Source organism: Octopus bimaculoides, chromosome 4 (assembly GCF_046866305.1).
Source record: "Octopus bimaculoides isolate indiv1 chromosome 4, ASM4686630v1, whole genome shotgun sequence".
NCBI classification, from domain to species: Eukaryota; Metazoa; Mollusca; class Cephalopoda; order Octopoda; family Octopodidae; genus Octopus; species Octopus bimaculoides.
This window is the reverse complement of record NC_142931.1, coordinates 122,602,161-122,628,841: the sequence shown is the minus strand read 5'-3', so window position 1 is coordinate 122,628,841 and position 26,681 is coordinate 122,602,161. Positions and strand designations below refer to the sequence as shown.

The window sequence follows — 26,681 nt, the reverse complement described above, 5'->3', positions numbered from 1 at the left end:
ACAGATCGTGCTGGGTCATGCAAACGAGATGTTTTAATCTTTTGCCTGTCCTGCGTATCATGTGATTCACAGGACTTATTGGTCTGGCGTTCATACATGATATGGGATATATATTTCTATTTTTTTCAATCATCTGGGTAATTTGGGACTTATGAAACGAATGTGTTGTATTACTCAAAACGTATGAAATAATAGTTTGAAAACAAGCAAGGACGTTTAGGCAAAGGGTTAAATATATAACTTTAGGTTACATGTATCTCGGCATCTTGTGAAGAAGAATTGAAGACATTCTGGTGACTTGCTAAATTACATAAAAACTGACGTTCATCCCAAGTTGCCTAAATAGTCCTCGTGGGTCTAATTTTGCAATGATTACAAATTGCATTTAGAAAATACTGGGTTAGAGAGGTGGTTAGTAGATAGGCTAGATAAGTCACACACATGCGCACATAGAAGGGTAAATTTTGTTACCATTATTACGAATTAAAAATGATATAATACTAAGACCACGTGAGTTAACATAATTATTGTAATTGCGATATCATAATATTTCCCGGAAAAACGTTTCGTTTGAGGTCATAAGATAAAGATGCACATTTCAAAAATAATATTATGATAATGAAAATTCATCCTTTCTTTTTTTTTTTTAATAAGGTTTAGTCAGAAGAGTAAACGCAGTGTTCTTTATCCTGTTTCAGAGCCCCGAGACAGGTGGCAGAAAAGCAATAACTTATTCCTCAAACTGGAATCCTAACCCGAATGCACCCAACGGGGTCGGTTGCAATGATAAATGATATAATTTACACTTCTTTATTCAATGTTGTTTTTGTCAGTTTTGAGCATCGTAGAATAACCGCAGATGAAAAAGTTAACGTCTTGGTTCGATTCCCGCGGTTATAGCAATTGGCATATGTCACTATTGACATCGTGAACAGTATGAATGTCGCAACTCCTATTACCTTCAAAACATGTCAATCAACCGATTCTTGTTATCATATTTCTGAGAAAATAAATAACGATTAAAAAAATGTTTGTATACCGGTTAATTATTCAATCAATAGAGCCATGTGATAGAAATATACATGTTTTTGTAATATAAGATTTGTATTTTCTTTTTGATGTTGCATACGAATGAATAAACAACCAGTCAAGCGTGACTGTTTCTAGGTAAGTTCTTTTTAAAGCAACAACAGCAATAACATAAATAATGAATTTACCACATGTATCAATTCATTCATTAAGATTGTTCAGAAAGATCATCACCACAAAAGCTGTGCATTTTAGATGGTTCAGAGAAACTAACCATCACTGTAGTCTCACTACAAGACAACCATCAATATAAGTGAGTATTGCTACAAATTTTATTTCTTTCATCTTGATAAGGGGAGGGAGAAAGATCTTATAGAGTTATTATTTCCCTTTGACACTAGGGGTGTAAGTGAAATGATGTAATTCCAAACAGGAAACGAAACAGAGACGCAATTTTGGTTCACCGACAGGTTACATCTACACAACTCGTTGAATTCACAAAAAAAAAAGAAAAGAAAAAAACTAAAATCTAACGAGCACGTAGGCATACGAGGGGCACAGGTTATTGCTGCTGTAAGCTCCAATATTCACAATTGCTCCTACACCATATATAATCACCATCAAACATCTAATACACAACCATAGTATTTTATAACCTTATTATAACACCATCTTAAATACAATATCTCCATCTCGGTCCATCCGACCAGCATAAAAAGAACACATATGCACAAAAAGTGTCACATCATTAAACTCATCAGCTCCCCTACCCACTAAACATTATGCTGAGGTATACACCTCTAATGACAAATTTGGAGGAAGAGAAACTGTCGCGCTTTGGCTGCATCCACTTAATCTGCCTCTGTTATGTCCATCAGCGAAATCTACATGCGTATAAACTGGACATATCATATTGCATCTTTCACGATTAACCGCTGAATATGCAATATAACATCCGTTTAAAAGGAAACAAGGTATAAAATCCAGCGCAATAAATCTATGGACCACATTTAGTTGTTCAGCCTGCTACTTTTAAATCACATGTTTTTTCGAACGAAGCTGACTTGGGCTATCTAACTCTTATTTTTGTTTTATAGCTATTATTTGTCTTTTAAGATATGCAGTACTATGCCATCAAAAGGTGATGGATTGACAGAATCAGTCGAACGACAGTGACAATGCCTTGCTGTATTTAATTATGCCTTTCTCCATTCTGATTTTAATTTCCGTGGTGGTTGATATAATGAAATACCAGTTAAGCATTGGATAAATGTAATCAACTATAACATCTTCCTTAAAATTGTGACACTAAAAGGTTCACAAATCACAAGGATTCACAAATCAGAAATCAATATTTAAAAGAACTGGATGATGGGAGCTGAGGGGGAATAATAAGTTTTAAACTTGGGAAAGACTAAAAAGTCCCAAATTCTTATTTCCCTTTCTCTAAAAATATATCTGGCTCAATGACCAATAAGATAAATAAATAAATAAATAAATAAAACAAAATAAACGGTAGAACACTAAACTAAATAACAATAATTAGTTTCATCTCTGAGCCTTCTAGGTTCAAATTCCATGGAAAGGGACTATGCCTATTATCACTCTTGAGTCGATAAATTAAGTACTAGAAATACTCAGAAGTCAGCATAATCGAAACCCAAGTTCCGAGAATTTATCGATTTTCTTTATGGTGGTGGTGGTAGCGGGCAATATTGATGTCTTTTGATATTGTAACGTCAGTTATAAAATAATTGTATTTTTTTATATCATCAACCACAATATGGATTTTTCTGCTGTTGAATGTGGTCTGTTTTGATATTAAAAGTCACTTCAAATTTTTGCTTCATTGTTTTCTTGCATTTTAATTTCTTCGTTAATTTTTCACTTATGTTGTTGCTGTTGTTTTGACACAAAGAACCACTTTGTGGTTCTTGATCTTTACTTATCAAATGTGGCCCTTTTACAGTCCCTCGACCAGTATATTTTTCTAGTTTCTGATTTGTCTGTTTGTACATTGGCTATTATTTTGATGTAATTTTGCGGTCGAAATAAACAAAATAAATTGTAATTGAAAATACCTACTTTACAGAGGTTTATGTGTCTTGAGTATCTACAGGGTGTCTACAAAGTCTGGCTACATGGAGTAAATAAAATCATAACATAAACAATTAAATATAAAAAATAATAATTTCTTAAAGTATGTGTTAATCCGCATGTACCCAGACTTTGTGAACACCCTGTATAATACTTTGTTTAGTTTTTAATGGGCTTTAAAAATGTTTATATCGTCTTTGTGAATGAATCAGAAACCAATATTTTTTCAATCCCTTGCTTTGATACATGTATATATATATATATGTGGGATGTGGGATCTTTCTGATTTGGCGGGCGCCACTTTTTATTGTGTGTGGGGGTGGGGTGGGGGGGGGGGTGTATGTAGTGGTTACATAATCGGACTGTTACCTAACACTCTGTTGAACACTAGAGCGAAATCAATAGGTAAGATCAGCCGTAAAGGATATATAATATTGTAGATTTCGATTAATATACCCACTCAACTGACAAATATACGAGGGCATTTTCTTCAGATTTATGAGTTCTTAGTGTGTGTGTGTGTACACACACTAAGAATCTTTAGTGTTCATATTAATCTGTCAAATGTAATGCTTTATTTGTCCACGTTATTTTGAATTATTCAGTTTCAAGAGGGGTATCCACAATAATTGCTTGTAAGTTTGTAAATTTTTTACATACGGATTTGAAATTTTGTCAGTGAATTCTTTATAATACTACTGGTTTATTGGTATGTAATTTTAGCTGATTTTGCTGAGTAAATTTGACTTTTATGGGCACCTAAATTTAAGTAACAGGTGTAAAAGCAATAAAATTATGGATAAACACTAAAATTGAATTCATAATGCGTCCTACTTGTTTGATTTGTTAGTAAAATTATCCCAGATGGCAACCGACAAAAATTTTGCTACTTTTCAAAATGAAGTACATTAATTTGAATTAATTAAAATACAGGTATAATCGGTACAAGATCTTATTCTTTCGGTAAATATTTCGTACTTTGATGTGGAATAATTTTTTCCTCAAATTTTTTCCAGTGCATTCAACGTATCTGACCTCCAAAACTGCCGCAAGCCACTTTTTCCTGGAAAAGAAAGGCGGGTGGGGTGATGGGGACCTCGAAGTTTCCCACCAATGGAGTTTTGTTTCGCGTTGTTTTATTTTTGTTTTCCAGATTATTTTACATGCTTTCAACGAATATGACATCAAAATCACGCGTAAAAGGAAAGATTTAGCATCTATTTCTAGCAGCAGCTATTTGCGTTCACACCGAAATATTTACCAACTTTTTTCCTTCCATTTATTTTTTCCACTTTATGGAAGTTAATATTTTCTCTGTTGACATCTACCTCAGTTAATTTTGCTTTTCTCCCAGTTCTGTGCTTTCTGAAAGAAAATCCAATTCTGTGCTTTCTGGAAGAAAAGCCCTCATATTATCTCAAAGCTACGAGAATTCACTAACGTGATCTGTTTATTTTTTTTAAAGATTAAGTAGAGGAATTAGATATAACGGGTTTTGGCTGGTTTAAACACTAAAGGCTTAAAAAGTGCCAAAACTATAAAATCAGCTTTTTTTGTCTTTTAAAGGGCTTTGGAACCTAAAAAGTATAATTCGTTTTCGCTTTAGAGTTTAAAAATGTTGATTTTATAGTTTTAAATTTTAAAGGGCATAAAAAAGGCTGAAAAAATGACGCGTACACTATTAAATATGCTAAGACAATCTGAAAAAAATAAAAACTTAAACGTTTACCGGTTTTTATGAAATTTTGGGGTTAACAGACTTGAGTTACCAATTAATAGTATACGAACACTCATATACATATATATACACGTAATTATGTGCGTATATATGTGCACATACACATGCGCTTGCGTGCGTATAATCTGCATCGATACAACAAAACTTGTACATGCATATGGTCGCATGCATCCATATACACACATGGATATACTCGCTCACATACGTATATATGCAAATATAAATACACACGTACAGGAATTTACGCACACGCACACGCATACTTGTTCATGCATACATTCATACATAATAAGCATAGGAGGGTATTGTAATTCCCTGGAAGCATTGTGTAATGTTTGTAAAATATAACGTATCTTGAATGGCACAATAATGTAGAGTGGACTATAATAACTGTTATAATTTGATTATTCAAAGTCTGATATAAAATTTCGGAATATAAAAATTCCTAGAAATATTACAATTCTAAATCTCTCAGAGAGATTTATACAGTAGCAGCACAATAAAGTGATGGTTTGTTGCCAGCTTAATGTGGCAGTCTCATGAAAGGGAAAAATGCTACTGTTATTTAGCCCTAGGAAACACCGTTTCCGGTTGGCCATGACACATTTTCTGTGTCCTTATGTTTTCAAAGGGGATAATGAGCAATGACTCTGAAACTAATCTCTGGATGCTGGCTTTGCTGGGTGGAGCTGCTTATTTCCCCTTTGAAAACATAAGGACACAGAAAACGTGTCATGGCCAACTCGAAACGATATTTCCTAGGGCTAAATAGCAGTAGCATTCTTCCCTTTCATGGGACTGCCACATTAAGTTGGCAACATACCATCACATAAAAATTCTTTCTTCGGATAATGATAGGAATTAATCGAGTCACTTCTATAATCGGTTTTCCAATGGTTACTGACATTTTTTTTTCGGAAGCGTGTCTGCAGTGGTCTGACGAAGCTTTTTCCGGAATTCCTCATCACAAGTGCATGAAGGCGGCCATGTTTCGAGCTCTTGTGTGTTGGCATATCCGCAGCGCTGCTTCTAAGATATGTATTGTACGAACATTTTTTTTCCATATAATACATGAGCATGTTACCAGAAATGAACTTACACGCATCCAGATATAGCTAAATAATATATTGATTGCTAATTTCTAACCTGTTGTTAATTTGGGGCCCTATTCTGTCTATGAGGATAGATTCCTTAATTCTTAGATTTCTCAAATTTTTGTCATTGGCCTCAACTGTGACTGTTATGCTTTTGTCGGTGTTCCAGCATCCGTCTAGATGTTTTCTGAAGGAGGAGGCTTGTGTGTTTAGATGTTCTTTGATGCGAATGTGTAAAGGTCTTGTATAGATGTATATAAACAAATAGAATGAATTTTCTCAGTATGTATTGAGGAGCAAGTAGCTGTTACATCGAAGTCATCGCGCTCAAGAAGCTTAGAAAGTGAAAGAAACTCTTTAAGTACTGATTTTACTACGCATGCGCACTCGAGGGGCTTTCGGGAAGGCAAGTCCCTTGCGCATGCGTAGATTGTACTTCCTTAATGGCGGCCATAATTTCGCGCCACTACAAAACCAACGAGGTCACACACATCAGCACTGTCAAAAGCGCCCTTAATTATGTCGAAGGAGCCTTCTGGGTCAGTACGTTTGGCCCAAGCCAACCCCTTACCGAAGAGTAGAGTTCTTCTGGTGTGCGTGATAATGCGTATGTCCTCGTCACTAACTTCAGTGTAGGACCTAGCAAAGTCCAGTGCCTTAAAAAGGAGCTCCCAAGAAATAGATGAGTAAAAGTACACTATATCGAATTGGGTAAATTTAGCTCTACTCCTTCCGCTATTGGTTTTAAACCATGTTATGACCTCGCTGGTGCTACGCTATAGGGCCAGAAGCATTTCTAACGCCGTTATTGATCTTCCTGATGAGCTGTTTGCTCACCTGTCCGATCTCAGATTTCACAAGGTTTATCAGTCTGCACTTGAGGTTAGAGGCAAAGTATGATTTATGGTCCTTGATTGTAATAAAGGCTTCTTTCTTCGCTAGCGTCTCTACCCTATCCTCTGTACCTTGTTAAACTGCCACATCCTTGGCTCCAAGAGGTCATTTTCCATTCCACCCCTAATATAAGGCCCCACACATATTGTACCCCTACACACACCACATGCACACATAAACGCCCCAAGAATTTAATCAAAACATACAAGAAAGAAAACACTAACGAATACACATGTGTATGCGCCCTGTGCCCCTCCCCGCAAACGCTATACATATTGTACCACTACACACATTCCATTTCTACAAGAGCACCGACCTTAAAGATACACACATTTCCCATAAACTCTTTTCTAGAAAACACTTTCCAATTTGCAACACCCCTAGTGATGGTGTTTTTGGTACCAAGGGACAATACTCTTAACTTAACCCTTGCTCGGTTGATTTCATCATCTTTTTCACAGTAACCACAAAACGGATGTGTCTGTTCACCTCCAACAAATATATATATATATATATATATATATATATATATATATATATATATAAGTATATATATATAAATATATAATTTAGAGAACAGAACCACAGTTCATGAACTCATCCATGAGAATCCACAGTCACATTACTTATTAAATTTTTTCTATATGTGACTGTGGATTCTCATGGATGAGTTCATGAACTGTGGTTCTTTTCTCTAAATTATATATTTATATATATATACCTATATATATATATATATATATATATATATATATATATATATATATATATATATATATATATATATATATATATATATATATATGTATATATATAAATGTATAGATATATGTGTATATATATATATATCTATATATATGTATATGTATGTATGTCTGTGTATATATATTTATATATATATGTGTGTGTGCGTGCGTGCGTGTGCGCGTGCGCGTTTGTATGTATGTATGTATATAAAATAGAGAAAAAAAAAGAAAGGCAGAAAAGAATCGATGCTAGATGTGTTGAAACAATTATCGTGATTAAGAATAAATTCTCATATATTCCATCTTCCATCTTTCATTTGCCATATTTCCTTCAGAAAACATCTAGACAGATGCCGGAACACTGACAAAAGCATAACAGTCACAATTGAGGCCAATGAACGAAATTTGGGTAATTTAAGAATTAAGGAAGCTATACTCATACACAGCCTAGGACCCCAAATTAATAACAGGCTGGAGGTTGGTAATCAATATATCATTCAGTTACATCTGGATGCACGTAGGTTCATTTTTGATATGCTCATCTATTGTTTATAACAAAAAAAGAGAAGAGGAAATAAAAGGGGGAAAATAAGGAAGCTGCACGTATGATACATAACTTAGAAGCAGCGCTACAGATGTACCAACACACACGAGATTGAGACATAGCCGACCTCACGTACTTCTCATGAGGAATTCCAGAAGGAGCTTCGTGAGACAACTGCTGAGACGCTTCCGAAAAAAGAAAAGCCGTTGGAAAACAGATTACAGCAGCAACTCCATCTAAGAATATCTGAAGAAGGAATTGTATTCTGAAATATCATCGGACTATGGATAACTAAATTACAACAGATAGATAGTCCATTTTTTGTATTATAGTGCATTGTTGTACCATTCAAAACTTTTTATTCTTTATATATATATATATATATATATATATATATATATATATATATATATATATATATATGATAGAGAGAAATATAAGAAAGGCAGAAAGGAATGAAGTTAATAGCTAATACTTATAAAATAGTCAATATTAAGCGTTTTATACTGTATTTGCGAATAATTTTAGAAAAAGAAGAAAAAATCACTGACTTAACGAATTAACTTGGAAAAACATCTGTTATGAAGGGTTTTTCTTATTTCTTACTTTGTTTTCTAGGAGAATATCAATATGTTGATAAATGCCATTCGTGACTACTGCTAATAAGAGAGTCATTCAGATGTTGCTCATTGAACTAAGAATAGATTGACTATAAACAAACCACAAAGCCGCAATGTATTGTGACCAAGCTTCTGAGCCGGATGAAATGTTTCCCGTTGTTTCTAACATAGATGAACTTGAAGAGCGAATAGTCGTAAGAAATATTCCCCAGGTTAGTAATTCTCGCACCTTTATTTATTTATCTATTTATTTATTTATTTATTTATCTATTTATTTATTTTTATTATTTTTGTCTTTTACATTATTGTATTAAGAACATTATTCACGTCTGGGCCAGACACGAGTAGCAATAAATTATTTAGTTTTTTAATTTGGTAAGATGCTAAGTCGGCGAGCTGGCAGAATTCTTACCGAGCCGGAAAATATGCTTAACGGCATTTCTTCAGACTTTACGTTCTAAGATCAAATGTCGCCGGGGTTGACTTTGCCTTTCATCTTCGGGGTCGAAAAAATAAGTAGACAAGGAGTTATTATTAACAACCGATGGAAGGTCATATTGAAAAGAAAACTTAGAGCAGTATCGATTAGATTTAGTAAAGAGATTGGGGCCGATATAATCGACTTAACTCCCACTCCGAAATTTCTAGCCTTGTGTCAAAATTTGAAACTTCGAAGGAGGCTTGGCTGCAAATGGGCGATCGACTGCATGGAGGCTCTTTCATTAACTCTAATACACAAAACTGTACACTACACAATGTCATGAACTACAAGGGATCAACCAGGGGGCTATACCACCACCACCACCACCACCACCACCACCGCCACCGCCGCCACCACCACCACAGTCAACGACGGGCAATTCATTAACAAGCTAGTAAGGGATCTTGAAAAATAGTTACTTAACCTGCAGGAAAAAAAAGCCCCTCAAACCATGCCCTACGTCTAAATGAAGGAATGACACGTTGGATAACGTAGTTCTAAAAAAGTAGACGGAATGGTCCAGGCTGGAACGCCTTTGATCAAAGTCCTGGAACACCTTTGATCAAAGTTGTATGGTAATTAAAAAGATAGCAGTTAAAGATCTCTGAAACCGTATTCTAATCTCTCAAACCGTATTCTAATCTCTCACTGGAAAATGCAGTTCTGAAAATAGATTGGATAGTCTCAGCTAGAACACCTTTGATCATCCAATAAAAGCTGATATGGTAATCAACAACAATATCCTTTTCTATTCTAGGCACAAGGTCCGAAATTTTGGGGGCGGGGCCAGTCGATTAGATCGGCCCCAATACGCAACTGGTACTTAATTTATCGACCCGAAAAGCAAAGTCGACCTCGGCGGAATTTGAACTCAGAACGTAAAGACAGACGAAATACCGCTAAGCATCATCGCCCAGCGTGCTAACGTTTCTTATTTCTTTACTGCCCACAAGGGGCTACACACAGAGGGGACAAACAAGGAAAGACAAACGGATTAAGTCGATTATATCGATCCCAGTGCGTAACTGGTACTTATTTAATCGACCCCGAAAGGATGAAAGGCAAAGTCGACCTCGGCAGAATTTGAACTCAGAACGTAACGACAGACAAAAAACTGCTAATGATTTCGCCAGCTCGCCACCTTAATTAACAATAATATCAACAACACTATAAAATAGTAGAATATTGAAAAATCTAGTACATGCATGTAATTTAATATATTCGATATACTACTTATAGCGAGTTATTTTTTAACTAGTATTCTTTTACTCTTACTGGTTTCAGCCATCCAGCTCTGGTCATGACGTCTGTTTCAGTTTTATAAATGAAGGAGTTTGATATCGCCCTCATTTATATTTCTTGTCATAACGAACGTTCGTCAGGAATTGTGCACAGCAGAATGTCTAAAAAGTTTTTTAAAGTGTTATTACCGACTCCACGTATATCAAAACTCGTTAGGTTAGCAGATAGGATTAGTATAAGCTCTCCACAATTTCAGATAGTTAGCAACGTGGACCACCAATTCGTGAGATGTACTGTCAACTTCGAGCAGACTGGGAGAGAGGACTCCAGCGACTTGAAACTGTAAACGTTCTTTCTGATACAAAAATCTTTCACGGTTTGAAATAGCGAACTCGTCAAGCGGGATTTCTGACAAAGAGCTAATATTAACAACCGGTGGAGGGTCATGTTGAAAAGAAAACCTGGAGCAGTATTGATTAGATTTAGTAAAGAGACAGATCTAGTTATCTGTTTCCAAGAGGCTGATTGAAGGGGCATTGCATCAGCATGTCCATTGTGAGGACTGACTCGCTGTTTTCCTTTGGCCGGGAAGTGCAGGCAGTTAATTTCTCTCTCTAGTGGCTATGGCAAAACAGATTGTATGATGGAAAATATTGGAATGTCTGACACTTACGTCTCTGACCAAAACCATATTACTTTCTTCAAGTTTCAGTTGGACGGGAAGATGGGAGTGGAGAGGGAGATACTTTCTTCCAGTGAATTTATTGCAAATTTGTTGAGTGAGAGTAGCAAGAAAAGCCTGTGTAAATGAGTCTACTCAGCATGTTCCAGCAAGCTGACGAACCAAGCCGGAGTAGAGTTCTTTACCTTGATAATCAGAGTCATCGTGTTTTTTTGTGCATGCGATTTACTCTAGGTGAATATCCTCGTATTGGGATGTACTTTTCATGCTTTTGCATACTTTTGTTCGTCACCCCCTGTCTATTTTTCGCAAGAATGTGACTGCGGACGTAATAACATGCCTGGTACCGCAAGAACGTGCCCAGGTCTGCAAGAACGTGCCCAGGGCTGAAAGAACGTGCCTGGGGCCATAAGAATGTACCTGGCGTCGCAAGAACATCCCTAGAACAGCAAGCACGTGCCCGAAACCGCAAGAACGTGTTAAACAAAGTTTAACACGTTTGGTTGACCGTTATTAAGACAAAAGAGCTATAGACCGGTAAGTAAGGAGAGGGAATAAAGGCGAGTAGAAAAGTGTATAGTGTACGGATTGGTGCGCTTACGCAAGAACGTGCCCTGCGCCGCAAGCACGTACCCGGCGCCGCAAGAACGTGCCCGGCGCCCGGAAAACGTGTCCGGCGGCGCAAGAATGTGACTGCGGGCGTAATAACGTGCTTGGTACCGCAAGAACGTGCTCGTGGCTGTAAGAACGTACCTGGCGTCGCAAGAACGTGCCTGGAACCGCAAGAACGTGCCCGGCGCCGCAAGAGCGTATCCGGCGCCGCAAAATCGTTCCCAAAACCGCAAGAACGTGTTAAACAAAGTGAAATTACTGTTTGGTTGACCGTTATTAAGACAAAATAGCTATAGACCGGTAAGTAAGGAGAGGGAATAAAGGTGAGTAGAAAAGTGTATAGTGTACGGATTGAGGCGCTTACGCAAGAACGTGCCCTGCGCCGCAAGAACGCGTTAGTGACGCCTCGGGCATTCCAAAAGGGGCCTAAGGCCCTATGAGGGTACCTGTGGCCGTAAGACCGTGCCTGAGGCTGTAAGAACTTGCCTGGCTCTTCAAGAAGGTGCCTGGCGCCGGTGGAGCGTGCACGGTGTCACAAGAACGTGCCTGGCGACGCAAAGACGTAGCCGGCGCCGAAAGAACGTGGCCGGTGCTGCATGAACGTGCCCAGCGCTGCCAAAACGTGCCCGGCGCCGCAACAGCATGCCCGGCGCCGCAAGAGCGTGCCCAGCGCGGCAAGAACGTGTTTGGCACCGCAAGAACGTAAGTGATGCCCCCAAAAGCGTGCCTGATCCAGTAACAAAGTACATGGCACGCTAGAACGTGCCTGGGGCCGCAAGAAAGTCCCTGGCATCGTAAGTACGTGACGGGGCCGTGAGTACTTGCCTGGGGCCGCAAGTACGTTCCTACGTTTCCGGGCACATTCTTGCGATACGGGGAACGTACTTATGGCTCCGGGCACGTTCTTGCGGCCCCAAGCACGCTCTTGTGGTGCCAGGTGCGCTCTTGCAACGCCGAACACGTTCTTGCAGCGCCAGGCACGTTCTTGCGGTACCGAGCACTTTCTTGCGTCGCCGGGCACGTTCTTGGGGAGCCGGTTACGTTATTGCGTCACGGAGAAAGCTCTTGCGGACCCCGAGCACGTACAGACGGTCCTGGGCACGTTTTTGCCGCCCCTGCGCATAGTTACGGCTGCGGGCACGTACTCACGGCCCCAGGAACGTACATATGGGTCTAGGAACTTACCTGCGACCCCAGGCGCGTATTTACTGCCCCCGGCCACGTTCTTGCGGCGCCCGGCACCTTATTGCGGCCCAAGGCATCTTCCTGTGGCCTTAGGCACACTGTTGCGGTTCAGGCACGTTCTTGCGGCTCTGGGCATTTTGTTGCGAATGCGGGCACATACTTGCGGCGCCGGGCACGTAATTATTGCACCTGTTTCGTTCTTGTGGTCACAGGCACGTACTTACGACCCGGGCATGTACTTGCGGCTCTAGGCGCGTAGTTACTGCCCCGGTCGCAAGCACGTGCACGGCACCGAAAGAATGTGTCCGGCACCGCTAAAACGTTCCCGAAGCCGCAAGAACGTGTCCGGCGCTGCAAGAACGTTACTGGGGACGTAATAACGTGCTTGTAACCGCAAGAACGTGTCTGGCGTCGCAAGAACTTGTCCGGCGCTTCAAAAACGTTCCCGAAGCCACAAAATTGTGTCCGGCGTGGTAAGAACGTGACTGGGGACGCAATAACGTGCCTGGAACCGCAGGAACGTGTCCAGGGCTGCTTGAACGTGCCTGAAACCGCAAGAACGAGCCGGCGTCGCAAACATGTGCTCGCATTCGCAAGAAAATGCCCAGCGCCGCAAGACGTGTCCGGCTGCGCAAGGACGTAACTGAGGGCGCAATAACGTGCCCAGTGCTGCAAGAACGTGCCTAGTGCCGCAAAAACATACATGGCATTGTAAGAACGTTCCCGAAGCCGCAAGAACGTGTCCAGCGTCGCAAGAACGTGTCCAGGGCTGGAAGAAGGTGCCTGGGTCCGCAAGAACGTACCTGGGGTCCGCAAGAACGTACCTGGCGTCGCAAGCACGTGCTCGGTGCCGAAAGAACGTGTCCTGCGCCGAAAGAACGTTCCCGAAACCGCAAGAACGTCAGGCGCCGCAAGAAGGTGACTGTGGACGCAATAACGTGCCTGGAACCGCAAGAACGTGCCTCGCGCCGAAAGAATGAACCTGTGGCCGCTAGAACGTGCCTTGGGCCGAAAGAACGTGCCTGGGACCACAAGGAGGTTCCTGGCGTCGCAAGAACGAGCCCGGGGCCGCAATTACATGCCCTTGGCCTTAAGTACGTGCCTGTGGCCACAAGAACGAGAGGTGGGAAATAATTACGTGCCCGGTGACGCAAGCGCATGCACGCATTCGCAAATACATGCCCGGCGCCCGAGAAAAGTGTCCGGTGACGCAAGAATGTGACTGCGGACGTAATAACGTGCCTGGTACCGCAAGAACGTGACCAAGGCTGCAAGAACGTTCCTGGGGCCGTAAGAACGTACCTGGCGTCGCAAGAACCTGTCTGGAATAGCAAGCACGTGCCCGGCGCCGACAAAACGTGAATGGGGACGCAATAATGTGCTTGGAACCGCAAGAACATCCCTGGCGCCGAAAGAACGTGCCTGGGACCACAAGGAGGTTCCTGGCGCCGCAAGAACGAGCCCGGGGCAGTAACTACGCGTCTGGGGTCGCAATTACATGCCCTTGGCCGTAAGTACGTGCATGTGGCCACAAGAACGAGAGGGGGCAATAATTATGTGCCCGGCGACGCAAGCACATGCTCGCATTCGCAAATACATGCCCGGCGCCCGAAAAATGTGTCTGGTGACGCAAGAATGTGACTGCGGACGTAATAACGTGGCTGGTACCGCAAGAACGTGACCAGGGCTGCAAGAACGTTCCTGGGGTTATAAGAACGTACCTGGCGTCGCAAGAACGTGCCTGGAACCGCAAGCACGTGCCCGGCGCCGAAAGAACGTGTCCGGCGCTGAAAGAACGTGTCCGGCGCCGCAAAATCGTTCCCGAAATCGCAAGAACGTGTCCGGCGCGGCAAGAACGTGACTGGGGACGCATTAACGTGCCTGGAACCGAAAGGACGTGCCCAAGACTGCAAGAATGGGCATGCGGCAACAAGGACGTACCTGGTGGCGCAAGAACGTTGTGGGCGTCGCAAGCACGTGCCCGGCGCCACAAAAACGGGAATGGGGACGCAATAATGTGCTTGGAACCGCAAGAAGTCCCTGGCGCCGAAAGAACGAGCCTGGGGCCGCAAGAAGGTGCCTGGAGCCAGAGGTACGTACTTCGGGCCCCAGGAACGAACGTGGAATCGTAAGTACGTGACTGGGGCGGAAAAAAACGGGATCGGGAACGTAAGTATGTGCCAGGCGCTGCAAGAACGTTTCCGGCGCTGCAAGAACGTTTCCGGCGCTGCAACAACCTCCCCGGCGCCGAAGGAACGTGCCCAGGGCTGAAAGAAGGTGCTTGGGTCCGCAAGAACTTACCTGGCGTCGAATGAACGTGGCCGGCGTCGCAAAAACGTTCCCGAAGCCACAAGAACGTGACTGGGGACGCAATAACGTGCCCGGAACCGCAAGCACGTGCCCAGGGCTGCAAGAAGGTGCCTGGCGCCGAAAGATCAATCATGGGGCCGCTAGAACGTGCTTAGGGCCGCAAGAACGTGCCTGGTACCGCAAGAAGTTGACTGGCGTCGCAAGAACGATCCCGAGGCAGTAAGTACGCATGTGGGGCCGCAAGTACATGTCCGGGTCCGTAAGTACGTGCCTGTGGCGAGAAGAACGAGACCGGGGCAATAATTACGTGCCCGGCGCCGCAAACCCGTGCCTGCATTCGCAAGAACATGCCTTGCGACGCAAGAACGTGCTTAGCGCCGGAGAAACGGGTCCGACGGTGCAAAAACGTTCCCGAAGCCGCAAGAACATGTCCGGCGCGGCAAGAACATGACTGGGGACGCAATAACGTGCTTGGAAGCGCAAGAAAGTTCCGAGGGTTGCAAGAACGTGCCTGGTGTCGCAAGAACTTACCAGGCATCGCAAGAACGTACCCGGCGCCGCAAAAACGTTACTGGAGACGCAATGACGTGCGTTGAACCGCAAGAACGTGCCTATGGCTGGAAGAAGGTGCCTGGCACCGAAAGAACGAGCCTGGAGTCGCTAGAAAGTGCCTAGGGCCGCAAGAACGTGTCTTGGACCACAAGAAGGTGCCTGGTGCAACAACGAGGCTGGGGCAGTAAGTACGCTCCTGGGCCGCAAGTACATGCCCTGGGCTTTAAGTATGTGCCTGTGGCCACAAGAACGAGAGAGGGGCAATAATTACGTGCCCAACCCCGAAAGAACGAACCTGTGGCCGCAAGAACGGGTCTAGAGCCGCAAGAAGTGCCTAGGGCCGTATGTATCTGCTTGGGGCCATATGTACGTGCATGAGGCCGCAAGAACGAGCCTGTGGCCGTAAGTACGTAACTGGGGCGGCAAAAACGGGCTCGGGAACGTAAGTATGTGCCCGGCGTCGCAATAACGTGACCTGCGCCGCAACAACATTCCCGTTGCCGAAGGAACGCTTCTAGTTCCGCAAGAACGTGCCCAGTGCCGTAAGAATTTGCCTGTAACCATAAGAACGTGCCCAGGGTTGGAAGAAGGTGCCTGGGTCCGCAAGAACGTACCTGGCGTCACAAGCACGTGCCCGGCACCGAAAGAACGTGTCCTGCGCGGTAAAAACGTTCCCAAAGCCTCAAGAACGTGTCTGGGGACGCAATAGCGTGCCTGGAACCGCAAGAATGTGCCCGGCGCCGGAAAAACGTGCCGAGTGCCGCAAGAACGTGCTGTAGTTTCGTATAAACGGGCCCTGGCACGTATTTACGGCGCCGGATATGTAGTTGCGGTGCCGGGTACGTCGTTGCGGAGTGGAATAGCTTTTTCGGGGTTAGGGTTAGGGTTAGAAAGATTATTTTTTTTCTTCTTTCTATTATAGGCACAAGGTATGAAATTTGGCGGAAGGAAGCTAGTCGATTATATTGACCCCAGTACTTGAGTGGTACTTTATTTCATCGACCCCAAAATAATGAAAGCAAAGTGAACCGTGGCAGAATTCGAACTCAAAATAAATAGTCGGAAGAAATCCTTATCATCACAGTTGAGACGGCAAGCGGACAGAACCGTTAGCACGCCGGATAAAATGCTTAAAAAGCATTTCGCTCGTCTTCACGTTCCGAGTTCAAATTCCGTTGAGGTCGATTTTGTCTTTCATCCTTTTGTGATCGATAAAATAAGTATCAGTCACGTACTGGTGTCAACGTAATCGATTTTTCCCTCCCCTCAAAAACTGCGGGCCCTGCACCAAATTTTGAAATTATTATCCACATCATCATCATCATCATCATTATTATTATTATTATTATTATTAAGGCAGTGAACTGGGAGAATTGTTAGCGTACTGGACAAAATGCTTAATGGTGTTTCGTCTGTCTTTTCCTTCTGAGTTCAAATTCCACCTTTCGAGGTCGATGAAATAAGGACCACTCAAGTACTGGGGTCGATGAAATCGACTAGTCTCCGCCCCCATTTACCCCAAATTTCATACTTTGTGCCTATAATAGAAGGGATTATAATTGACGGGCGTGAGTGAACAGTTGTGAGTAAATGATAGCGCGTCGAAATAAATGCCTAAAGTTCCTTAAATTTAAATAATATCGGATGCCAAGTTTGGTATTAATTCCTTTTTCGTGGGAGAGTCGGAGGTTCGTGTGGATATCAAGATTTCATCACTCTTCCTGAGCAAGATATTTAACTAACTCTCACTGCTTTGACCAAACCAAATGACACGAGAATGCACAGCTAATCATTTCATGCAAATAGAAAAAAAATCAGTATAGTTGGTGTCTTTTTAGGAACTAGTGCTCAGATTCTCCTCGATCTGTAGAAGACAACTACAAACAGTTTTGTTATATCCTTTCCAAGAATCCTAGAAATGATTTAGGTTTATATGGAATTACTGCCAATTCTCTGCAATCTGTTATGACGTTCCAGAAAGTGTTGTTTTTCTAAGCCGTCCTAAAAGAAACTTTTAATTTATTTTAAACTAGCTAAAAAGCCACACTCCATGCAGACTTTTAAGCTGGCTCTTGCAGAGAACTAATTGGACCTGCCGCCCAAAACTAAAGAGAGCTAAATGACATTCACTATGATACGTCTATAATGACTATATGGTGGCGTTTGATCAGAGGTTATGGATAGATGAGAATTAATTCAGTAATGTAATCATTCTATTCTCCCAGTCCCAAGATGAATTCCAACTGTTAGTCAGTTTATCCCAGTTCTTATTACGACGTAAAATTAACGAAGCAAGTGTCATTTATTTTCCCCTTGATCTCTGACGTCATTTGACAAATGCCAACGAAGTTGGCGTGGATCATCCAAGCTTTACCTGCTAGTAATAGCAACCAAAATGCTTTTAAATCAGATCCCAATGCTAGATGTTTAAGAACCAAATGAAGGGCCGAGTTTCAATTCCGGGATCATCCTGATTTAAAAAAATATGTCTTTGCAGAGCAAATGTAGACTGAACTACAGGGGTCCCAGACGGACAGACAGAATTACACTTTTATTATTATAGATTTTATTTTTCAATTTAAATGCCAGTTGGGAAAGTTAAATGTTAAATAATTTGTGTTTTATTGTGCAAAATTTTATTCTTATCTTAAACATTGTAGTACAATTAATAATTATATACAGACATCAACTGTTTATATTGTTTGTTAATTTTAAAATAAAACTTTTTGCAGAGACTCCTAGAAGATTATGACTTTGCACAATTCAAAGACATTGACTGGTCAGAACAATCAGCTACGTCTCCTGATGAATTGCGAAGTAAAGTAAAAGATGACTCAGTAGAACTTCTTAAAGAATACCTGGAAAATAAATCAGATTCTCTGAAACAACGTGCCTTGCAATATGCTATGGAAGATAACCAAATCGAAACAGTCAAGTGTCTAATTGAATATTTAGATGAATATATCTTGCTTAAGAAATATGATCTAGTTAGAAATGAAGGAATTATTGAGAAAAGTTTATTACAATATATAACTGAATCAAACGATAAAGAAATGGCAAAATGTTTCTTAGACAAATTCCCAAACGAAAATCGTCCGGAAATTATTCTACAAGAAGTTCTTATGAATATTCCGGGGAAATTATTCCGAACAACAACATGTTACCATTTAGCTGCTTATTTAGGCCTAAGTGAATTAACAAATTTCTATAAATCGCAGGGAATTACCGTAGATAGTAAAACTCTGATGGAAGAAACCGCATTAATGTGGGCGACACGGGGTGATCAGAAGTCACTAATTGAAGAGCTTATAAGTATGGGTGCTTGCCCATTTTTAAAAAACATTAATGGATGTACTGCACTTCGTTGGGCAGTACGTTATGGACACATCGAATGCGTCAACATTCTTTTAAAATATTTCACAAATGAACATCAATCAGATTTAATATCATCTCTTAATCTTGCATCAGCTTTCGGCTACAGTAAAATCGTTGAAGCGATAATTGCCTCATCTCTGATTGATGTGAACACCCCTGACTGCTATCAGCTATATCCTATTCATTATGCAGCGAATAAAGGTCACGAAGATGTCTTACGACTTTTAATCCAGAATAAGGCAGACCTTAATGTAACAAATGCAAAAGGAGATACGGCTTTGTTTTTGGCAATACAAAATGATCAGGTGCATATTGTTCGGATGCTGATAGAATATGGTTGTAATGTCTATCTCAAGAATATGGAAGGCAAGGATATTTGGTCCTTTGCACTACTTAAGAGAAATAAAGCTTGTTTTCAAGGTCTCATACATATTATTGCGGAAAAAATTACTCAGGGAAGCACCGAGATGAAGATGCTATTTAACACTCGCTCACCTGTGTTTGAGATTGCAAAAAATGGAGATTTAAGTGGACTAGAGATTTTAGAAAAACGTAAATTAGATATGAAAATAAAAGATGAAGGTGGTAATACAATACTGCATATTGCCGCTCAAGGTAAGCATCATGATATCGTGGAGCGTTTTAAGGACCCAAATTTCCTTAATGAACAAAATAATAACGAGGAAACCGCATTTCATTTAGCTGCTTCGACTGGAAATTTTGAAACAATAAATGCGTTTCTTAAATTAGGAGCAAAAGCTAATATTAAAAATTGCAATGGAGAAACAATTTTGCATATTGCTGCAAAATCTAAAAGTACTTCTGCCGAGGTCATGAAGCTTTTAGTTAATTACATGATGAACAGACATTCTTGGGATAATTTAAATGACATTGATAAGGAAGGAAGAAATGCCCTTCATGTGGCCGCACTATATGGCTCACCAGACGTTATTTGGGAATGCCGTAGTTTGACCTGTAATACATCTGATATGAATGGTGATACTCCATATCATTTAGCTATTCGTGCCGGGCAACCAGAAATATTTCAGAAGATGCTCGATATTTATGACTTTAAAATGAACAAAGCAGATCTCAACAAAAGGAATAAAGAAGGAGAAACTGTAGTTTTTAAAGTCATTGAAAAAAGATTTTTATGTTGCTTTAAAAGGTTACTTCAACACAATATTGATTTAACATTTAAGTACAAAGAGAAAGAAAATACTGTCCTCCATGATTTAGTTAAAATTTGCATCAGAAACAGTGAATGTCTCGAATTTTTCGACATACTACATGATCATTTTACTTCTAAAAATAACTTGAAATTTTCTTCCAAAGACTTCCGAAAATTAATTTTTGAAGTGAAGAACAAAAAACAGTTAAGTGTGTTTAGTTTGGCTTTCATAAAATGTGCTAAAGACATTATAAATAAACTGATGACACTAAAATATGTAACGCAGTTTGATATAGACGATTGTAAGTATTTTGATGTGACACAAATCCTGTTAAACAATGATATACGTTTCAAAAACATTAAAAAAGACTCTGATACAAGTATGCCTTCTAGCAGCGCCTTTGAAATATTTCTTAGTATGGAAACTAAGCCGTCGCTTGGGGAACTTTTCACTATCTTACCATTAAAACATATCGCAGTAGTATACAAAGAAATGAATCAGGTTCTGTGTGCCGCGGCAATGTTGGTGCATTTTTCACATATGCTCTTGTTGACTGTCAATGCCAATCAGCTGGTGAAATATAAAGTAGATGAAGTGAAGAACATTAACTTAAATCTAATAGTTATTTGTAGCTTATGTGAACCAGTTGTAATCCTAATTTTCTGTCTGATATCTTTGTTCCGTTCTACCTGCAATTATTTAGGATATAAAGGACGTGACGAGGATCCTGAAGATGATGATGAAAATCATCATCAACACAATAAACTATACTTAGGTGCAGACATTGATAAAAATTCTTGTCAATATAAATTGAAAAAATTCACAAAATATGTACGAAAAAAATTTCTATTAACAATAATAATGTCCATTTATTCAGTACTTTCTATCGCATGGATTATTCAGCGATGTACAAATAATCCAGACTACTACATATGTTTAGGTGTGGTTTTATGCTATGGTTGGCTTCTTGGCATAACTTTTATACGAGGTTTGAAACCATTGCATTACTTTTGGCGTGTGCTATCGGAAATGTTAGAAAGGGACATTTTGAGGTTTTTTTGCATGTACACGTGCGTTTTATTAGCTTTTTCGCTTTCATTTCATATCTGGTTAAATGGTTCCGGTAATCTTAAGGACGAAAACCCTTGGTTAACAATCTTTGCGTTGTTTAATTTAATGTTAGGAATGGGAGAAATATTTGATTTTAGTTTGCAAGATGCCTTGAATGAAGGTAGTTCACTGACTCACATGTACAAAGCATTATATTGCTTATATTTTCTAATAGGTATCATTATTTTTATAAATCTTCTGACGGCAATGTTAAATGATACTTATTCAGTAATTAAATCAAAAAACGAACTTAACTGGCAAATAGATTCAATTAAGCAAGCCATTCGAGTTGAGAAGATTCTTCCTTGCGTAAGATTACTCTTCTATCGTGGAAAGATTGAAAGAATGAAATGTCTTGATAATGAGGACGATTCAATTAAATATTACGCTATTTTACCACTAAAGAAAAACAAAAACAATCAAAAATGAAATAAATGAGAAGTTAGACATCCTTACAGAATCCACTAGTTTTAGTTTAGATATCAAAGAACCAAAGAAAGTGCAGACATCAATGGAAAATATTCGAAAGATACTTCATCAGCATAATAGATGAAATTAAAATATATATGTGTACACACACACACACACAGTTAAAAGAAAAGAAGGATTAAAAGATCCTGGCTGATATCAATAAAGCACTCAGTATTAAAAGAATTTTTTTTCTTTTTCTTTCCCACATATATGGGGAGACTGGAAGGTTGGTTTGGAGTTTAGACCCATTTTGTTGCAACAATTACATGAAATCTAGTTCTTAACTGGTACTAATTTCAGCAACATCTGAAATGACTACAAGGATCAAATCCCAAACATCAAGAACTCTAACTAAATACAACAAGCATTTTTCAGTTGCTCTCCTATCACCATTCTTATGAAAGCCAGAATGTTACATTATTGTTATCATCAGTTTAATGCACTCTTTTCTATGATTGCATGGGTCAGACAGGAGTATTTTGGGGGCAGAGGCTTCTTTATATGGATGTCCTTCCCGTCATCATTTCCCATTTGTTTCCCAGTCTATCAAACAAGCAGCTTAGACATATTTATGTAGAGAATAGGAAACAAACAACACAGTACGGATGAGCCTTTTGCTTTACAAAAATTGTACAACATATCAAGCCTGGATGTGCTTTCATAGTGAAATGCAAGCAAATCATACTGTTAGCAAAGCCATTGCTCACAATTAGTAAGCAAAACATGAGCAGTCAAAGGGAATACAAACTCATTCACAGAAACAAATAACAAATACATTAACATATATATTAATTCATGAATGACAAGAGAACAAGAGTCATAAAATCAACTTCATTGGCTGGCAGCTTTTTCTGCTATAAGAAGCAGTGAACTCAAGAATGTATGTATTGAGTTCTAACAATTGGTTATTGATATCACTATGCCTAAGTGAAATCAGAAAATACATACAATATATATATATATATGTATATATGTATTGGTTTCAAATTTTGGCATATGGCCAGCAACTTTTGGGCAAAAGAAATCAGTCAATTAGATTGATCCCCACATGCAGTTGGTACTTATTTTATTGGCCCCGAAAGGATGAAAGGCAAAATCGACTTTGGTAGAATTTGAACTCTGAACATAGGGATGGATGAAACATTGCTAAGCATTTTACCTAGTGCAGTAACAATTTTGCCAGCTCACCACCAAGATATATACACATGCATACACACACACATATACATATAATGAGCTTGTTTCAGTTTCAGTCTACCAAATCTACTCACAAGGCTTTAACTAGTCCAGGGCTATAGCAGAAGATACTTACCCATGGTGTCACATAGTGGGACTGAACCCAAAAACCATGTGGCTGGGAAGCAAACTCATTAACCACATAATCATACCTGCATCTTACAAAATACTCTACCTTGGTGCAGTTACAGATTGTAGAAATCTTCATAATCAGCATCATCAGTATTTTATGTTCATTTTTCCATTATTTACATTTGACAGATATTTATCCTCATCTTGTTTGTTGTTAACACAATATTTCAGCTGATGTACTCTCTAGCCTTCATCAGGTGTCCTGGAGGAATTTTGAACCTGGGTTCTCATTCCTAAGGTATTTTTATGATATTATTATTATTCTTATTCAGGTCACTGCCTGGAATCAAACTTCGCACTCTTAACCACTATGCCATATTCCTGTGGGCAATTATGGCGTGAATTTTAGGGTTTATAAATCTAATATTTTCCTATTCTTCCTTAATACTGGTTCCCATATGCTACTTATATCTGCACTAGGTTTGCTTAGGAGGTTACTGTGTCCTAGCATATGTGCTGCCTCTTTTAGTTTTCGTATTTTCCAGTGGTGTTCTCTGTCTATTATTTTAACTTCATCCCAGTCTCCGTTTTTTCATACATGATCAGCTATATCCGATTTATCAATGTCTCCTCATGTCACAGCTCTGCGATGTTCCTCTACCCTTATTTTGAGGGGGCAGCATGTTTTACCTTTGTATAACCTACATCAGCCGAAACGTTGTGCTAACAACAAACAGGATGAGGAAAAATATGTCAAATGTAAATAATGTACATAATTCCTCATCTCTCAAATATAGAACTGTTTCATTTTTCCATGTAGGCACAGATTGGACAGATCTGTTCCAGCACAATGTTTTGCTACTTGTTGTCCTTTGTCATCTAATATACAGAACAACAGAAAAAACAGACAAATCTTTGTTGTTGTGCATGTTATGATTGTTATAGCTGAATGTCCATTTTATCACCTATCCCTTTATAGAAATGACTGAATGAATCATTGTGCTACTGACAATGTTAGTGAGCGAGATATTATGCAGTGGACAACTCAACTAAATAATTAACATTTAGTACAATCTGATTTTCTTACTTTTTTGGCTTCAGACCATCTGTTATTTTCCATTCCTCACCCTCAGAGAAATTGTTTAGATGTTTTAAACTCTTTATTAAAGAGTAAACAAAACAAATTACAACAAAAGATGCATGAAATTGATTCTAAATAGAGTCAAAATGTTTATTATAATATACAATATAATTTTGTACTCAATTTAATAATTTCTATAATATAAAGGAGAATAAATTATAGCAGCATATATTGCTGTACATGTTTGAAGATAACTTAATACAAAATATAAATAAATAATAGCAAATAAAAAAATCAACCAAATATCTTAAATATTAAACAGTATCTCAGATATCCAGCCCATCCATTTGGTCAAAATGCATGTTAACATGCACTTCAAAATCCTTTTGAGATACATGTTGAAAGTTTTTGTCACATACAGGGCATTTACGGTGTGAGTCTCTTGTTTCACCTTGGGAGGAACAGTTAGCAATATGCTCTTGGAATTTACCCATTTCTAAATAAAGAAAGCTTCTTGAACAATAAGGACAAATAATATTCTCATCTTCGGTCCTCTTTGTAGGGTTTTGAAAAGGAAGGTTATATGCTGCCTCTGCCACAGAAGAATTTTGAGGAGAAAGAGTTGTAGATTCATACAGAAAAGTTTTGTTTAAATCTGTAAGTTTATCAATTTTTGGCTTCTGATGCAAGTCAATCACTTTTTGAGGATTATGTAGAGTTTGAAATGGGTCTCTCTTGAAATCCTGCCAGCTAGGATCATTATCATCGTCATCATCATCCTCATCCTGAACTATTTCAGCTGAAGGCTCCACATTACAAGGATAACAAGTTTTAAAATGCTCACTTGGGTTTAAGATATCAAGTTCATTATGTTCTAGTTGTTTTCTTGGATGTGATGAGGTGGATAATGTTGCAATCACATTGGAAGGATTTCTATGCAGACGGACTGAAAGATTAGTAAAGTAAAAATCACAATTAATTTACATCCTAGAAATATTGATAAAGAAATGTAGTAAAAAAGTAAAATATAGAGACAACAAATTCTCACAGATAACATGAAGCAATTAGAAAAAAAACTAGGCTAAACGTTTTTCCTGAGATATTCAGGAGAAGTTAAGCAATATGAATTGAAGAAAATGACAATGTAGAAAAGGCACTGGTAGATGAGAAAAGGTACTGTATGAAGAAGATGATGTACAAAAACAAAAAACCTCAGACAATTGATGATAGATGGCCTGTGAAGGTCATGGGCACTGTGCCCTTTATCCTGACTAAACCATTTAAGGAAAATAAGAAGAAATTATGACTACAATAGAGTTATTAATACATGAATTCAAGTACTAGGAAGAATAGTGACAATGTGTCATGAATTGAATACGTTTGAACAACAATATTATCTCATGTGCAGGCCTAACCCATGTAAAAGATGGTATACTTCATTTCAACTGTTTCTCCTGATTAAATTTTTCGCTGTTGTGAAACACCAGTCTTCAGTTGTTTATGAACAGATTTGGTAACAAAGTAGTTGCAACATATCTTGACAGCACCACAACCCTGGTATGAATATCTAATACATGACTATTTGCATAGAGATAAAAATTCTCTAATGGCAATAAAAACTAAGCATCTTAAATATGTAATGTACTTTATGTACTAAGCTCCTGAAGGTTCCATTACAGCAAAACTTATAAACTATCCCAAGAAAACCACAAGGGCAGTTCTTGGTGTTTTGCTTTTGACATTTCTTACTGACAGTTTTCCATTACACATTTTGCATATTGCTTATATAACACTGATCTGGTATTCTCTCATTTTCCATGAGAGGTTTCTAAATTTTTTCCTATTTCCTTGTCTTACTGCAAAATATCACCTCATATATTTTACTTAAGCTCTTTTTGACATAGTTTTCCACTATTTTTTTCAAGCTCTAGTAATTATATTTAATATGTAGCTCTGCTAGCTTCCTCATGAAAATAAAGTATGGCTATTTTCCAGCTAATATACTATGAAAACTCCTACAGCTATTAAATATTTTTATCATGAGCATGATAGTGACAGTTAGCCCAAGAAGATCTGGAGTCATCATCATCATTTAACATCCATTGTCTATGCTAGCATGGGTTGGATGGTGTGACCAGAATTGGCGAGCCAGGGGGCTGCACCAGACTCCAGTCTGATTTGGCATGGTTTCTTCAGCTGGATGTCCTTCCTAACACCAACCACTTTACAGAGTGTGCTGGATGCTTTTCCATGGCACTGCATGGGCACTTTTATGTAACACCATACAGGTGGTTTTACAAGGCGCCACACAGATGCTTTTATGTGATGCTGCATGGAC

The 26,681-nt window shown here is 39.5% G+C and overlaps 2 protein-coding genes across 3 annotated transcripts in view; one reads left to right on the top strand and one right to left on the bottom strand.

Annotated features, from left to right (window-relative positions):
• Window positions 1–1,208: 1,208 nt before the first annotated feature.
• LOC106868134 (uncharacterized) lies at window positions 1,209–24,637 on the top strand. Its single transcript, XM_014913265.3, has 3 exons — window positions 1,209–1,342; window positions 8,761–8,974; window positions 18,559–24,637. Exons 2-3 carry the CDS (start codon window positions 8,876–8,878, stop codon window positions 21,910–21,912), a joined length of 3,453 nt encoding a protein of 1,150 aa, XP_014768751.2. The 5' UTR covers window positions 1,209–1,342; window positions 8,761–8,875; the 3' UTR covers window positions 21,913–24,637.
• LOC106868125 (uncharacterized) overlaps window positions 24,460–26,681 on the bottom strand; it is a 48,224-nt gene continuing 46,002 nt past the window's right edge. For both annotated transcript variants that reach the window (XM_014913257.3, XM_014913256.3), the window contains exon 5: window positions 24,460–25,289. In XM_014913257.3, the coding sequence (XP_014768743.1) occupies window positions 24,670–25,289 (620 nt within the window). In that variant the 3' untranslated portion in view covers window positions 24,460–24,669. The remainder of the gene's footprint in view (window positions 25,290–26,681) is intronic.